At 34.9% G+C, this 18,298-nt stretch overlaps 1 protein-coding gene and 1 pseudogene across 1 annotated transcript; one reads left to right on the top strand and one right to left on the bottom strand.

Annotated features, from left to right (window-relative positions):
- The first annotated feature begins 9,146 nt into the window (after positions 1-9,146).
- On the top strand, positions 9,147-10,066 carry LOC18022618 (germin-like protein subfamily 1 member 13). Its single transcript, XM_006405600.2, has 2 exons — positions 9,147-9,340; positions 9,442-10,066. The coding sequence occupies exons 1-2, from the start codon at positions 9,217-9,219 to the stop codon at positions 9,984-9,986; spliced, it is 669 nt and encodes a 222-aa protein (XP_006405663.1). The 5' UTR covers positions 9,147-9,216; the 3' UTR covers positions 9,987-10,066.
- Positions 10,067-10,722: 656 nt separating this feature from the next.
- LOC18022619 lies at positions 10,723-12,087 on the bottom strand (annotated as a pseudogene).
- Positions 12,088-18,298: the final 6,211 nt, after the last annotated feature.

Genomic DNA, 18,298 nt, shown 5'->3' on the forward strand with positions numbered 1-18,298 from the left:
TTTTGGGGATATGCTCTTGAAATGTCTGTGTTTACGCTAAACAGATGTCCATCAAAATCAGTAGAGAAGACACTATATGAGATATGGACTGGAAAGGTTCCTAATCTGTCTTTTCTAAAAATTTGGGGTTGTGAAGCTTATGTCAAACGTTTGATTACCGATAAGCTTGGACCCAAATCTGATAAATGCTACTTTGTTGGTTATCCCAAGGAAACCAAAAGTTATTACTTTTACAACCCTGCTGAGAACAAAGTGTTCGTTGCTCGAAACTGTGTCTTTTTGGAGAGAGAATTTCTTTCTAAGAGAAATAGTGGGAGTAAAGTACAACTCGAAGAAGTTCGAGTAACACAGGAGGTTGATGCAAATTCTGAGGAAGAACATCAATTAGATTTACGAAGAGTCGTAGAATGTACACATGTGGAACCTGAGGTACGTAGGTCCGAGAGGACTCGTCACGAACCTAATAGATATGGGGTTTGGGTGACAGATGATCATGATCTATTGATTATAGAGAGTGATGAACCTACGTCTTTTGAAGAAGCAATGATGGGCCCTGATTCCGAAAAATGGCTACAAGCCGCAAGATCCGAAATGGGATCCATGTCAGAAAACAAAGTATGGACTTTGGTGGATTTACCTGATGGTGTTAAAGCCATTGAGTGTAAATGGGTTTTCAAGAAGAAAACAGACATGGATGATAATATATTGATATACAAAGCTAGATTGGTTGCTAAAGGTTACAAACAAATTCATGGTATAGACTATGATGAAACCTATTCTCCAGTCGCAATGCTTAAATCCATTCGGATTCTCCTAGCAACTGCCGCTTATTATGATTATGAGATATGGCAAATGGATGTGAAAACAGCTTTCCTTAATGGAAATCTCGAAGAGGATGTGTACATGACACAACCTGAAGGTTTCACAGTTCCTGAGACTGCTAGGAAGTTATGCAAGCTTCAACGTTCTATTTATGGATTGAAGCAAGCATCTCGGAGTTGGAATCTTCGTTTTAATGAGGCAATCAAAGAGTTTGATTTTGTTAGAAACGAAGAAGAACCATGCGTTTACAAGAAGACTAGTGGGAGCGGAGTTGCATTTCTAGTTTTGTATGTAGATGACATACTTCTCATTGGAAATGACATTCCTTTGCTTCAGTCTGTCAAGACTTGGCTAAGTAGTTGTTTCTTCATGAAAGACATGGGAGAAGCTGCTTATATTCTTGGAATACGAATCTATAGAGATAGATTAAACAAGCTTATTGGACTATGTCAAGATACTTATATAGATAAGATTTTGCATAGGTTCAGTATGCATGATTCCAAGAAAGGTTTTCTACCAATGTCTCATGGCATTACTCTCAGCAAGACGCAGTGTCCTTCGACGCATGATGAGCGAGAGCGCATGAGTAGAATCCCATATGCTTCTGCTATAGGATCTATCATGTATGCCATGCTCTGTACTCGTCCAGATGTTGCATGTGCTTTAAGCATGACGAGTAGATACCAATCCGATCCCGGTGAAAGTCACTGGACAGCAGTCAAGAACATTCTTAAGTATTTAAGAAATACTAAAGATAAATTCTTGATTTATGGAGGAAGTGATGAGCTTGTTGTGAGTGGTTATACTGATGCTAGCTTCCAGACAGATAAAGATGATTTTCGATCGCAATCTGGATTCATATTTTGTCTTAATGGAGGAGCGGTGAGTTGGAAAAGCTCCAAGCAAAGCACCATAGCAGACTCTACAACCGAAGCTGAATACATTGCTGCTTCTGAAGCAGCAAAGGAGGCTGTTTGGATTAGGAAGTTCATTACTGAACTAGGTGTGGTTCCTAGCATATCTGATCCGGTGGATCTCTATTGTGACAACAATGGAGCCATCGTACAAGCGAAAGAACCTAGATCACACCAGAAATCCAAACACATAGAAAGACGATATCATCTCATTTGTGATATTGTTGATAGAGGAGATGTTAAGATTAGCAGAGTCTCAACGGATGCAAATGTTGCTGATCCTTTGACGAAGCCTCTTCCCCGGCCTAAGCATGAGAGCCATACACCTGCTATAGGCATTAGATTCATAAAGATGTAATCTTATCTTTAGTGGGAGATTTTTTTTTATGATATGATGTTCATGTCTACATACATTTGATTTTATTTTCAAATTAATGAAATTAGTTTCAGTATTATTTTATTATTGGATAATTGAATAATAGTCCCAAAATAATTTATTATCAGTCTTATAGGTCATCAAGTACGTGACTTGATCATGAAACTCTATAAGTGTAAAATGACTTAAATTATTAATGTCCCTAGTCAAGGTTATTAAAATAGGACTTTAATAACTGAAGACGACTAGTATGTAAGGTGACTGATAACTAAGTTTCGTGAAGTCATTAATATGTTGTATTAAAGTCAATCACATAGATATGTGTTAGAGAACACAGTATCGGACTGACCCATCATGAGAAATCTACAAGATTGTTATATGAGTGTCATAAGAGTTTCTCATCAGGACTATAGAGTGTAGTCCTTTGACCTGAGTTCGTCATAATTTCTTATACATGGATTGGTTTGCTTTGACTCTGTTAAATGTCAGCCGTAAAAGGTGATTATAAAGACAGTGATTGGGCGCATTATGAATTGTGTAAGGAACAAGGATGGAACAAGATGGAATTTTTCCCTCCTATATAACGGGAGATAAATATCTCTGGGCCTATCGAAGATTTGATACTGAGAAATGCATGGCCGTGCTCAAACGAGGTGAATGTCAATCGTTTGTTTGATCAGTATAAATCAGAGTTCGATAAACATGATCTAGCTTAATAAGGATGACACAGTTTCTTGCCTTATGCTCAGATCGAGATATAGAGACAAAGGGATTATAGGAATAGATGATTCCAGTACAAGTGGGAGATTGTTGGGAATGTCCCGAAATCATCCATACTTCTCTAGTTAAAATCGTAACGTCAAGGTTTGACAATCGTATAATATTAGGTGGTTATAATGTTTTGCTAGAATCCGCTTGTAATCTACGGATTGTGAATCTGTTACTAATGTTATACGATCCTACAGGGTCACACACCTAAGCTACTAGATCGACTATATGTTGGGTTTCGAAATGTAAAAATGTATATATAAGTTATATAAGATATAACTTAACATTTATACAAAGAACAAATAAAGGAAAGTTTAATATATGTATGTCGTATATATATGATATAGACATATATAGAGATACACGTTATTGAGAAGATAAGTTATTGGGTTTGGCCCATTAATCAAGTGTATTAGGTCAAACGTGTAATCATTATATAATGAGAAAACGTGGCCTTAGTTGAAGCTCTCCATCCTGCAATAAAACCCTAAACATAATTAAGAGGTAAAACTGTTTTGTCAAGATCTGATCTATACGGCACTAGCATCCCGTCCTGATCTAGTTTGTGTGCGTGTGGATACTGGTAGAGGCACGACGTTTGGAGTGCTATACAACTTTGTTTTCTATTTATCTTTCCGCTGCAGGTATACTCTAAATCTGATGACCTAGATTCAATTTAGTATTTGCTTGAAATCTTGAAAATTAAATTCATAATTAGTTTTATAAATCGTTATAAACCGGTATGAATTCCAACAGTATCAAGCCAAAAATTTAAGAAATATCAAGTACCTAATTTTCGTAGATCATATCCAAGTACTAATTATAAGTACAAATACCAGTACTAACTATAAGTACAAGTAAAATTTAGACGGATACTTGGACTAAAACACAACTTGTTGTGGAAAAAAGGTAAAAATCCATGCCTTCTGTAAATTTTTTTAACTAATCTTATCAAACTTATATTTATTTTTCTTATATTACAGAGTATTTTAATGTCGTCGAACGGTATTAAAACTAAAATGTGCTGAATGTATGAATGAATCGATCATACAATTAATCAAGTATCAGAAAAATTTTGCCATGATTTGGAGAATTTTTTCAAATTTACAAAAATTCAACCTCTACTTCTCGAGAATGGAAAGCTCTTCTGTCCATTTTTTAAGTGTGAAAATGAAAGATTATTAAACGAGAAGACTGTGTCGACTAATTTATATAATAGAAGTTTTATGCCTAATTATTGGGTTTGGATTTCTCATGGAGAATATTACAGTATTTTGAATAATCATGCCGAGAACAAAGGATGAATGTTGATGACGATGCTGTTGGCTCTGGGTCTCAGATAGATCCAATGAATCCTTATGTGGAAATGGTTTTAGATGCATTTGCTGATACTGAATCAGGATTCACTCAAAACATTGAAGAAGAACCTAAGGTCGATGCAAAAAGTTCTTTGAGATGTTGGATGCTGCGAATCATCCACTTTATGAGGGATGTAAACAAAGTCTTTCACAACTCTCTTTAGCTGCTAGACTCATGAGTTTGAAGACGGATTATAATCTGCCACAAAAATGTATGGATATGATTGCGCAAATGATATATGAATATTTGCCAGAAGGTAACAACTCGTTGAAGTCTTACTATGATATAAAGAAGCTTATGCGATCTTTGGGTTTACCTTATCACAAAATTGACGTTTGTCAAGATAATTGTATGTTATTCTGGAATACTACAAAAGAAGAGACTTGTCTATTTTGTAATAAAAAGATAGATTTCGTCCTATTCAAAAGCCTATGCAGAAAAAAATTGCATATCGCCAAATTTTTTATTTACCGGTAGCCGATAGATTAAAGATATTATACCAGTCAGAAAATACCGCAAAGGAAATGAGATGGCAAGCAGAACACTTATCTAGTGGTGGAGAAATGGATCATCCATCAGATGGAAGAGCATGGGAACATTTTCATGAGGTATTTCCTGATTTTGCCGCTGAGCCAAGAAATGTTCACCTTGGATTCTGCACAGATGGTTTTAATCCATTTGGCATGTCAGGACATAACTATTCATTATGGTCTGTAATCTTGACTCCTTATAATCTTTCACCTGAGATATGCATGAAACAAGAGTTCATGTTTCTAACAGTTTTAGTTCGTGGTCCAAATCATCCTAAGAAAAGTCTGGATATTTTTCTTCAACCTTTGATAGAAGAGTTGAGAGATTTATGGGTTAACGGTATTCAAGCATACGATATTTCTACCAAGCAGAATTTTCTTCTACGAGCTGCACTGATGTGGACAATAAGTGACTTTCCTGCTTATGGTATGCTTTCTGGATGGACAACTCATGGTTGGCTAGCATGTCCTTATTGTATGGATCAAACTAATGCATTTCAGTTAAAAAATGGTAGAAAAACGAGTTGGTTGGACTGTCATCGTTGTTTTCTACCACCTGATCATAGCTATCGACGGAACAGAAAGAATTTCAAAAGAGGGAGGGTCATGAACGATAGTTCACCTGAAATACTGACAGGCGATGACGTTTTAAGTGAAGTCAATGATTGGACAAAAACGGTTGATTGTGGAGGAAACCATGGGCGATTACGAGGATATGGTGACACTCACAACTGGCATAAGCAGAGTATTTTTTGGGGGTTACCTTATTGGAAATCTCATAGACTCCGGCACAATCTTGATGTGATGCACATCGAAATTTTTTTTTTTGATAATATTATCAACACTTTGCTAAATGTGCAGCAAAAGACAAAAGATAACATCAGATCGCGACTTGATTTGGAAGAATATTATAATCGCAAAGAGCTACTACACTTGACCACTGATGGAAAAGCGCCAATTCCAATTTTCAGACTTCAAGCTGAAGCGAAAACATCTTTTTTAAAATGGCTCGAAAAAGATGTTAAATTATCTGATGGATATGCTTCAAGTCTATCCAAGTGTGTGGATCTATCAAACGGAAAATTAACAGGAATAAAAAGTCATGACTGCCATGTTCTAATGCAACGATTACTTCCAATTGTTTTTGCTGAGTTTATGGATAAACCTGTACACGAAACATTATCTAGTAAGTATACAACATTTGGTTAAATTTTGGTTTTTTATTTAGTTGCAATTTTTTGAAAAGTCTTGGAGATTATAGAATTCTAATTAAGATTAAAAAAAGACAAAAACAATTATTAAATGATTTCTTCGACATAGCTGAGTAGGTCTAATTAGATTTTGACTAACATCAAGTGAATGTGAAACTCCTTTTACCTATAACTTTATAAACTAATAAAGTATATTTCTATGTTAACGATTGAAACTTATATGTGTAACTAATTTTTTTTTTCCAAGTGTTAGCTTGTTTTTTTTGGGATATTTGCGCAAGAACTTTACACAAAATATTGCTAAATTAGCATCAGAATATTTCTATGGTTCTTTGTAATCTGGAGAAAATAAGCAAACTGTTCAAGTATTGTTCTGGGTACATAAATAGTTGGAGTCTTAAATAGCTTATCGTCATTTAGTTGGTGAATTTTTATGAATTCGTCCCATTACTTTTTTTGCTAAAATATTATCATATATTGCAATACATAACACACGAAATGGCAAGGAACTTAATCAACTGATATTTGTTTTTTCTTACAACACTTATTATGAATAATTACCATATATGGATAATATATATGTTGTTTTGTTTTTCTTACAGAAATTATTAATTTATTATGATTAATTACCCTATATGGACGATTATAGATTGTATGATTTTTGTTTCTCTTACCGCACTTATTATGATTAATTATCCTATATGGATTATATAGATGATCACAACGCCAGGTACGCATAATCAGACACGTGGGGGTAAATTATCTTATATGGATTATATAGATGATCACAACGCCAGGGACGCATAATCAGACACATAGGGTAAATTATCCTATATGGATTATATAGATGATCACAACGCCAGGTACGTATAATCAGATACGTGGGGTAAGCGACTTTTGAGCTCCGACATGATTGGACCAAACTTGAGCCTGCCTGTGTGAAGTTGTGTAGTTCCATCACAACAGTGGATCTAATATCCGCCAATTCAAAGGTATTTCACCATCTTGATTGGCCAAGAGAAGGGGAGCCCCGCGGTGGAGCAAAGCTCGGACGACCAGAACATCGCCTTTGAAGGCAGCGACATGAAGGGCCTTGTGTTCAACGTGAGGATCACCTTTGAATGCAGCTACGTGAGGATCATTTTTTCAAGGAGAATAGAGAAGCTAAGAAGGAGCTGCGGGAGGCTGTGGGGGCTACTTCGCTGGGAGAACCAGAGAGATAAATATACTTACAGTTTACACATATAAATATATTTACAGTTTATGAAGTTGAGTTCATGGAGGAATATGTTTTTCCAGCGTTTATGCCGTTGATCAATGCATGCTGCGAGTAGGAGTGTTAAATATTACCATAGGAAATGATTTTTTTCTCTGAAAATTGTCTTATTTTCACTTGCTTTATATTATTGTATTCATTGTTGTAGTCTTAGTTATATTTTAGTGTCTCAAAATTCAACATATAATTTCTATTTTAACCTTTTTCATAATTCGTTTTGCATATATTTTGCTTATGTTTTCATATTGTTTTGCTTATTTTTTTGTTTATCATTTAGAAATCCATGTTTCTTATTTAAATTTAATAATAGTTATAGATATGTATAACAGTATTATTGTAGTAAAAATGAATTATGGTAATTGAAGCCTAAAAAGAAAGAGATTAAAAAGCTGAGGTGGCTAAGAGGAAAAGAAAAAAAATTGTAAACAATAGCGATGACCTTTTTATTAATATAACAAATAAAAGTAAGGTGTTACTTTGGCTTTAGTATAATACTATTTTTAATTGAAAAAATTCTAAATCCACCACTGCACCTACATTAAAATTGAATATTGTGGCATACCTTTGTAGGTAGTTACTATGTACATGGACTTGTGGATTATATGATTTCTTTCATTATCATTATATTAGTTAATTTAGCTGGGATTTTAATGTTTTGGACTATAATTTTTTTAGTTGCAGACCCCGTCGCTTTGTGTCATCTCTCTTGCCTATATTTGCACGTTCACTCAATAATTTGTTTTTATTCAGAAATCATAGAAATTCTGGACTTTCGACTCATATAGTCTTCTACAGTATCCAAAAAAAGATTGAACCCAGAGAATAAATGAACTATCCTCTTTGTTTCATCCCTAGACTACCACTTTTTGGTATGAATAAATGTTTAATTATTCCAACTTGCAAGAGAAAACTTCAAATTGCTGATTTCGTGAGACCTTCATGTTGATCATTGTTTGTTTTCATGTCGTTGTTGCAGTAGTTCAAATCTAAGAGATTTACAATTGTTTTTCCCGTAGTTTTGATATTTTATTCTTTAATCAAAAAATTAATTATGATATTTTATTACTATCTTTATTTTTCATTGATTTTTAGTCACATGTTTTTCTAATATAGCATTTAATCAAAGCTTCATGGATAGTGGATACCTAATGAAATCTTTAATACTTGTTACATACCTTTTATTTTTTGACCAATACTTGTTACATACTTACATGGATGGACCAAGAAAAGAATGACTCAACTGCCCTGAATAAGGTTAGCAAACAACCTATCAAATAGAAAATAATAAAGAAACTTGGAAACTTCGATAGATCTACATCAAATAAATATATATGTTATTTTAATCTTTATCTTTGTTATGTCTCATATTTATTTTGACAATATTAAAAAATTCTTCGTCCGCCTATTTCGAGATATCAACGGACTTCCGATTTTTTTTTTTTTTTTTTTTGTATTGTTCACGTACGCTCTATATTAGTTGGTATCATAGCTAAGTTGATTCTTTATTTGCCATGTTTCTTATAAATTTATTATCACACAAATAACTAGCTGTTTATTATATATCTAAAGATCTTTGCAAAGAGTACATAAGAAGTATGTTTTTTTCCATAAAAAATATTTTAAAGAATCTATGAGATATTTTGTGTGCGTTTGCTTTTTTCATTTTGTCCCTTCCATACTAACCGTACTAATGACACCCATTTTGTCTATATAGTCATGCAAATCCAATTTAATTAATAGTGAGACTAAGTTAACAATAGACTTGTTAAACATTTCAACTGCCACTTTGAAAAATGCTAAATACAAATGCATGTATAGAATGACCTTGGACCACGTCAAACATGACATACGAGCTTGCCTATAAATTGTAAGCACTACTGCTTCACAAACAACACACAATCATAAGCATCACGCACATAACAAATCTTGAAAACGTATTAGCATAACCTTCTGTTTCAAAATGAAGTTTTTGCAGTCTCTTCTCGTTTTTATCACTTTGGCATTGGTCATTCCCTTTGGCAATGCTTATGATCCAAGTCCACTCCAAGACTTCTGTGTTGCCGTTAATAACCTCAACAATGGTGGTATGAAAATTATCCAATTCCTTTAATTATCTACGTACTTTTCTTTAATTATTATGACTATATCCAATTCCAATAATGTTATATATACCTTCTATGTCTAGTTTTCGTGAATGGTAAGTTCTGTAAGGATCCGAAGCAAGCCAAGGCAGAAGATTTCTTCTTTTCAGGTCTCAATAAGGCCGGAAACACTGATAATGACGTCAAATCCAATGTGACAACGGTCAATGTCGATCAGATTCCAGGGCTGAACACCATGGGAATATCCTTGGTTCGCATAGACTATGCGCCATATGGACAAAACCCGCCTCACACGCACCCTCGTGCCACTGAAATCCTTGTCCTTATCGAGGGAACATTATACGTCGGTTTTGTCTCTTCCAACCAAGACAACAACCGTTTATTCACCAAAGTATTGCATCCGGGTGACGTTTTTGTCTTCCCCATCGGACAGATCCATTTTCAGGTGAATATCGGAAAAACCCCTGCGGTGGCCTTTGCAGGACTGAGTAGCCAGAACGCCGGTGTCATCACAATCGCAAACACTGTGTTTGGATCAAAGCCTCCGATTAATCCAGATGTTCTGGCTCAGGCGTTCCAGTTAGATGTCAATGTCGTCAAAGACCTTGAGGCCAAGTTTAAGAACTGAAATGAGTCCAAGTCTTTAAGAGTGTTTCTTAATATATACTAATAGTCAACTAAAGAGCTTATGCTCGGAATAAAATAAAAATGGTGTTGTTCACCTAATTTTATATTTTAATAGTAGTTATACTTTTCTTATATTGATTTACTCTAAATCTTATTATAAGCATGTTCCATTGATGGATATTAATAAGTCTTTTTGTGTTGATAAAAGCCTAAACAAATTCCGATATATTACTATATATCTTAAAAAAAAACACTACGGCCTTGAATAATTGGTAGTAGTTTCCAGGTGAGTTTTTGGTTTTTTTTTTTCAAAAAAACTTATCTATCATCATCCAAATAAGATTTTAGTTTTTTTAGTTTTCTCAAGAGTAGAGAATCTAGTTTTTGGCTTACATTTCCTTGTTTTTTTTTTGCAAAACGAAAGTCTATACCTAATTACAGATTTTTAAAAGAAACTAAAAGGCTTGCCGAGTGATGAAGCAAATCCTGCTAAATCTAAAAAGTTGATTATTTTTGGAAATTTCTCAAAATTTGTGTATTGCGTATTTTGGAAATTTCTCAAAATTTGTGGAGATGGGATTGTGCTTGGTGACATTTCTAAAAAAATTATTTTTATATCATTTCTAAAAAAAGTATTCAGCCAAGAAAAATTAGCCATCAAATAAACACATTGGTGACATTTTTTATTCACAAATAAGGCGTCTCTGATCAACCTCAACAATGTAGACTATCTATAGTTAGATGCCATTTTTAAATAAAGAAAGAAAGATGTTCATCTCACTCTCCTTCAAGCACAATCCCATCTCCACACCATCTAGCTCATCCTTCCTCTCCAACAAAGAAAAGAATCCCTTGGTGTGTTCAATGGCCACAACCTCGGTCTTAACAGGTCTGCCCCACCCGAAATCTACTCCATATATCCCTAACCGGGGTGACCCTGTGACTGCCCCAATTTGTTCACCCGGTTTCATTTTCTTCACTCCCTCCACATAGTTCGCAGTGTGTTTCTATCTCTCCCGAACCCAAACTTTTTACTGAATCGCCAAGGATCTCGACAGCTTTGGCAAAACCATCTTCTTCGGAAAATTCCTTGGCTTCATATCCAAACAAAGCTATTGGAAACAAGCAGTTTCCAAAGTAAGTTTCCGGAACTAGAGGCCCTAACCGGTGCCTGAAGTCCGCTGCGACCAACAAACCGACCGGTCTGTTTGCAACGCCTCCTCACGCGGCACGCCTTCACCACGCAAGTCCATGCATAAGCAAAAGCGATGACGAACGTTGACAAGTGCAGCTCGAACGGCGGCCGAGTTGACTCGTTCTTGGCTCGCTCTTTGAGTCTTTCGACGTTCTCTCGAGTTAGCTCAAGCGTGACACGGACGATGTCAGCGGCAATCTCACTTCCTGGACGTGGCTTTAGGCTCCTCGACGAAAGCTCCATGATCTTTGCCTCCAGCCTGGTCAGAACATCGATGACCGTACGATCAAACCGAGGAGTTAGATCCTCCGGTAGAAGAGGAAGATCCATAGCTTCATGTTCTTGCAGTCTACATATGTAAGCCCATGATTTTATAAACATCGCAGATGTTTTTCCGTCGATAACAGCATGGTGTGATGTGATGCCGATGCAGAACCCTTGGTTCGGGAAAAACGTGACCTGCAAGGAAAGCACAGAAGCTGAATCACCCGTGGCTTCCAAACCAGGAACAAAGGAACGTAACTCGGTCGCAGGACGTAGTTCTTGTCCGGAAACACGAGAGAAATCTTGGTCGGTCTCTGCCACGGTAAGCGAGACGGAGTCGCCGGGATGGACGAGGATGCAAGGCTTTGGATCTTGCGGGTTCCAAGTAAGGCGGCCAGCGAGAGGAGAGTAGTGGTGGAGAACGAGGGAGAGAGAACGTTCAAGTTTCGGGATCATGAGAGTGGAAGGACTCGGTTGATGAAGCCGACTCGGGGAGTTTATAGAAGATGACTCGTTGCATAAAGGGCAAGTTTATCCATGGTAAGTCAAAGAAAGTGAGTGTGAGATTGAGCGAGTTGAGAGAGTCAAGCGACGAGTCCGTGGAGGGGCTGACTCGGATAATCTTAATTACGTTTAGCGCCATTAACGATGGAGGAAAGCAAATCTCACAAATGGTAATAGAATTGAGATAGTTCAATTCTCTTCTTAACGAGGGAGGGAAGACGACGTCTCATTTGTTGATTTTTTTAATCTATAGTCAACTTAACGAATAAAAAATGATTAAAGATAGGATAACAGCTGGAAAAAAATGATTATTGTCTCCAACATTAAATATTACTGAAATTTGATCTCGAGTTTCTCGCCGATTTATTCTATGTTCGTGTAAAATGTTTTATATGTTATTTTTTAGAAAACAATTTCTTTGTTAATAGTTATTTTTTTTAAAAAATTTGCATTGTATTAACATATCTGTGCTTTGTCAGCTCTCCTTATTAGTGTTAATTATAAACAATGGATTTCTTTTAATTATGCTATTAATTTCTGTTAATTTTTTTTGTGCTTAGTTCAAGTCTCTTCTTAACGAGGGAAGGACGACGACGTCTCATTTGTTGATTTTTTTTTAGTGTAAAGTCAGCTTAACGTGACTAATACAGCTGGAAAGACGCTTATTATACCCAACATTAAATATTACTAGAATTTGATCTGGTTTATTTTATGTTTGTGTTTTTATATATTTATGCTATTTTTTAGAAAATAATTTATATATGAATAATTAGTTTTTGTATATTTACATTGTGTTAGTATGCCTATGTTTTGTCAGCTCTCCTTATTAGTGTTATTATATAATAATAAATTTCTCTTAATCATGTTATTAATTTTTGTTATTATTTTTTATTTTTTTGTGATTTTATAGTTCTCTGCAATTATTCTGTGATTCTAATTATAGTTTTAAATTTATATTCATTTAAACTATTTCAATTCTTTCATAAATTACATAGTTAAGTATTAACTTATGTTAAATTTTAAATTCGTTCTTCTATTATATACTGTCCATTACTATAATGTGAATTTTTAGTAAAAAACCTTTTAACATTAAAAATAATTTTGTGATAAGATTATATCAATTTTAAATTTTTATTCCATTTTATATTTTTAACGATTTTAGACTCGTTTAATAGTTTGATTCGTCACTAAAAATTTAATTAAATAATTTAATATTTGTATTCTTTTAATTTTTTATATTTTTTTTGTTGTACCACCTATATACCATTTTAATTGTGTGCTAAATTTAAAACTTTTTCTTTCCATAACTTTAGCATGTTTTAAATATTTTGTTTCTTTAAATCCATTAAATTATTACAATATGATAAGAAAAAATAACTTTTAAGCATGTGTTTTTTTTTTAGTATCGTGTAAAATCAATATGGTACTAAATAATTTGTATCACTCTTTATATTTATGTTTTTTGGTGGTATCGTTTGAACAATCTTTATCAGTGTTATTTTTTCTAACTATTTTTAGCTTTAAAGTTTATACAATTTTTCTTAAAAAATATAAGATCATTAAACTTCAAAATTATAAGCCATGTCAAAAATATCAAGCTTTTCTGATATGGTTCTAATAAATTTATATGTAACTATTCGACTTCCGTCTATTTTATATGTATGTAAAAAAAATTTAAGATATGTTAAACACTTTTTTTGTCGACATGTTAAACACATTTTTAATTTTAGAAACACATTCTAATATTTCGATTTGGATAAATCTAACAATATATCATGTTTAAAAAAAATTCTTATTTTTGATTCAGTTCATATTGTATTTTTTTTTTAATTCATATTGAATTGTATTTTTCTTCTATTTATTTACACTAAATTTCTTTGATTTTTTTAATTTGTATTAAATAAATTAAACAAATATATAAATAGACAGTACTCCCTCTGTTCAGAATTATTTGATGTTTTAAAAGGTTTTTTTTGTTCAAAATTATTTGATGTTCTCACTTTTCAATGCAAAATTTAATGAATTTTTATAGTTTTTGACCTTTTATATTCTGCAGATTGTCTTATTATTGGCTGAATGATATTTAAATGAATTATAAATAATATTTTTAGTATAGAAAAAATAAAAATTAAATGAATCCTTAAACTGTGTGCAAAAACCTTAAACATCAAATAATTCTGAACAGAGGGAGTATTAGATTTATATTTTAAATATGCTTTTAATGTTATGATTTTGGTTTTACTGATGTGGATAAGAAAACTCTTCCATTATATAATAGATTTTAGTAAATGGAGGAGTTAGTATAGCAACTTATTCCAAATCCCCTAATACAAATTAGAGAACCTGAAGGAACCCAAATGGAGAGGATACAGACTAAATATACTAGCTATAGAAATTAATACAACAAAAATAAAACTCAGGGAGATAGGGAGAGCTTGAATCAGGTGGAGATATTAGAGGAGTCGGTCATGAATTATACGGTCGATGCTTGCCTTTAACCAAGATTGAAGGTGCTTGTGAAGATCCGAGAGTTGCGCTCCTTCCAAATCAAATAGATGACGAATTGAAAGATGAGTTTGATGATGACTGATGCCGAAGAGTGAGGAGGAGGTCGAGGCCAAAAAAAATCTACGAGGCAGCAGCCAAGACATCTAGAGGAGGAAGCTAGATTATACCAAATTTGCAAAGAGTAATCGCAGTTGAAGAACAGTTGATCATGGCTCTCAATTCCGTTAGGACAGATAACACAAGCCGCTAATATGTTTAATCCCAACTTTTGAGCTGATCATCCTATTTTATAGCGATTGGTTGTACTGTATATTAGTTGTTTACTTATCTTGACGACGCAAAAATGTTACTAATGGTCTCAATATTTCACGCAATTAAGTCCTCTATATGGTAAAAATATGATAAAAGTGAGAAGACATGCATAACCAAGGAGATCTTGACCGATCGTTTCAACTTTAGGGCATCTCCATCCCTGAACTTCTGGTTGAAGTTCTTAACATTATATTAATAATATTTTTTGAGTAATGAATAGTGAAGAATCTATGTTTTTTTTTCTCCTCCATCCCTAAACCTCATTAGAGGTTTTTTAGGAATAAAAAATAATACAGCTCTGTGTTATCAGTATATAAAAAACAAAGACAACCTCAAAATCTTAAATGTTTTCTGCTTCATCATCTGTCTTCAAATTCTTTCTTAAACAAAGACAAAGCAGTTTAAAAAAAGAGATAATCTTATACTAAGAAGACACAAACACCATCAGGAACTTCGGGACAACATTTTTAAGGAGGACGATGATAAAAAGCTCAAGCAACTTCATCCGACCTCTGATTCTCTTTCTGAAGCTGCTCTTCCACTTTCTTAAGAACCGGAGGTCGTAACGTACTCCTAACAGCTGCAACAACTGCAGCAGACATTGCAGGGTACCCAATGCCTTTGCTATTATCAACTTCATCATCATCACTTGCATCCATCAAGTCCAACCCAGCCATAGCTGTTGTAGTTAAAGAGAGAAGCCGCTGATGGAGATGCAACCGCTGCATCTAAAGAACCGCCTTCAGAAGGCAAGACAACATTAGAAGCACTGGAAGCAGGATGCTCTGAGTTCTGTGATGCAAGTGCTGCTAAAAAGATACTTGCAGTTGTTTCCTGAAAATGAGAAATGCCTAAGGCATTAGTAAGCAAACAAAATAAAACCCATAAAACGAAAATGTAATACAAGGATAAACAACATCATAGCTAAGTGTGTAAAGGGGGAAAGTGACATGATTTTTAGAAATACAAGATATAGAAATTTTGATAAAAAACATGCTTCAGATCAGGAAATATGTAAAGGGGAAAAAGAAAAGAAGTTCAGTTGGGTCTTACGTCTCTTTTGGAGGTTGACCAACCACATGAAAATGGAGACATGCCGATAGTAGGAATGCCCTCTGCAAGAAACCATAAAGTTAAGCTTCCAAATTCATATTTTCCTCTCAGCAAGATATAGTTTCAGAGGATAAAAAAAGAGAAACATAAGAGGTACTTCGGCCAAGTGCTCTTACAATTTCAAGATTAAGATTTGTGACCTGCAAAGGAGTGGAAAGAGGAACTATCAGAACAACTCAAGACTAGCTCAAGTAAGAGTATTAGCATTGGCAGAGTCGCAACAAAACCAGCGTTGACAATAAGTTTCTCAAGTCCTCCTTTATGAACACCTGATCTCTGGCCTGAAAGTGCCCAAAGGAACCTACTAATGCAGATTAGAAATATAAATCCCCCACCAAGAAAACTAATACTAAATAACAGCTCAAGAACATAAGCAGGTCAATGAAACCCATTAGTGTTCAAAGTCTCATTGATCTATAAGAACTAAGCAAATATGTGCTTCCTTTTGATCCTTCATTATAAGAGTTAAACAGAGACGAATCAATGTCCGAACAAGGAATTAACTAACCTGCGCCATGAACCACAACAAATTTGCTAAATTCAGAAGAGTCTTGATCCCCCAAATCATCCACATCACAAGAAATCTCAGAGCTCCCAGGTCTCTTGCTCCAATCCAGTCCAGTAACCTTCTTTCGAACTGAATCTTCTATCTTAGCCTGACATAGCTGGCACGCCACAATCTCCAGATTCTCATCGTGAATCTTCTCAAGCTCGTTCTTTTGTCGTTGCCGGATTTGAAAACCAAACCAGAATCAAACCCATAAGACTAAAAACAGAAATGCGATCTACGAATCGATCGAGGAAAGATGTGAAGACAAACCGAGTTTCACAATGCAACGAATTGATCTGCTTCAACTCTTAACGAATTGAAAAATGGTCGACAAAGTTTTTCAGGAAAGAAAAATGTCTGATGAAAATTTTTCCACACAACTTTGACGAATAACATGCTGACAGCTGGCCGATGAAACTCTGATGATACAGGTTCTATAAGTTCACTGGGATGATACCGTATCATCCAATTTGAGCTTTATTTATTTATTTTAAATCCAAAAATTTGCATATGGCCCACTTATAATACCCGAGTCATCCCGCGATGGAGATGGTCTTAGACAGATCGGTTTGTAGATATTATCTTTCATTATATTCAATTTTAGATAGAGTTTTTCCGATTGTAAGATGTTGTAAAACCTCTCCGATCACTCGATCTCCGAGACTCTCGATTGAATAGGTTCCAATTGACGAATCTGATTAGAAAAGAACTTCAATGCAGAAAAGAAAAACACAGCATTATTTATCCAGTTCAGGTGCAAACTTGCAACCCTACGTCTGGCCGAGGATTTCCCCGGAATCCACTAAGAAACAGTGTTCACTTTACAACGACGTCACTCACCGGAGATTCCCCGAGAAACTTGATTTCACTCACCGGAAACTTTCCGTCTCTCTCTCTCCTAATTACAAAATTGATTCTCTCTCTCAATCCGTGAATCAATTTCTTATCTCGTCTATTAAAGGAAGCACCCGACCTTATCCCTTTGTAACAACCTGGTAACAAGATTTTAGCGCGTGACCTTACTCGCTAACGGTCATCTGCAAGCTTCTTCTTCACAAACTTAAACCCAAGCTCAAAACGTCATCGTTCATCAGTGAACAAATAACCGGACTCAATCAGACGTCAAACCAGACTCTGTGGCCCACCGGTACAATTCAATTTCGGTCATAAACTTGAACCAATTGAATGACCTTAGAATCAGATCAAACCAACTTCGACATAAGATTTGGGAGACGAATATAGGTGTTTTAACATGTAGTAAGAAACATCTATCATTAATGACTTACCACTGAGTAGACGACAAAACAAAATTAAATGAGTAGCAGCAAGTAATTTAACTTAGAACACTACTCACATATGCTTAGGCCATTCTTAAATAAATAAAGAAAAATGTTCATCTCACTTTTCTTCCAGCACACCACCTGACTCATCCCTCTTCTCCGACATGGAGAATGCTTGTGGCGGTCAATGGACACAGCCTCTGTCTTAGGTGGTTTGCCCCACCCAAAAATCCAACCCATATACACAGCCTCTTTAGTATTATGGTATCAAAGCCATGGCTCATGTTATGATTGAATGAATCATTGTTTATGAATGAATGTTGTGAATGTTCTGGAAAACGATCCCCTAATCATGTCAATTTCAAATCCGAATCCTCCAACCATCGATTCTCCGTTTGCAATTTCCACTTTACCAAAATCAAAAAGCCGTTCTTCCTCATCTAGTATCAATTCTCTCTACGAAATTGAATACGTCCCTGGAGATCAGCTACCCGAAACCACACTCCCTCTTGTTAATCCATATGAATACTTTGCCAAAAAGCCTAGTGCTTTCTCGGTTAAAGGTGTTCGAGAACTCATCAAGCCAT

This window comes from Eutrema salsugineum, unplaced genomic scaffold, assembly GCF_000478725.1.
Source record: "Eutrema salsugineum unplaced genomic scaffold, Eutsalg1_0 scaffold_14, whole genome shotgun sequence".
Classification (NCBI taxonomy): Eukaryota; Viridiplantae; Streptophyta; class Magnoliopsida; order Brassicales; family Brassicaceae; genus Eutrema; species Eutrema salsugineum.

Excerpts from the sequence above, each read along its gene's own strand:
- LOC18022618 (XM_006405600.2), top strand. The coding sequence starts at position 9,217 with ATGAAGTTTTTGCAGTCTCTTCTCGTTTTTATCACTTTGGCATTGGTC. Across the intron at positions 9,341-9,441 it reads TAATAACCTCAACAATGGTG|TTTTCGTGAATGGTAAGTTC; the intron begins GTATGAAAATTA and ends TTCTATGTCTAG.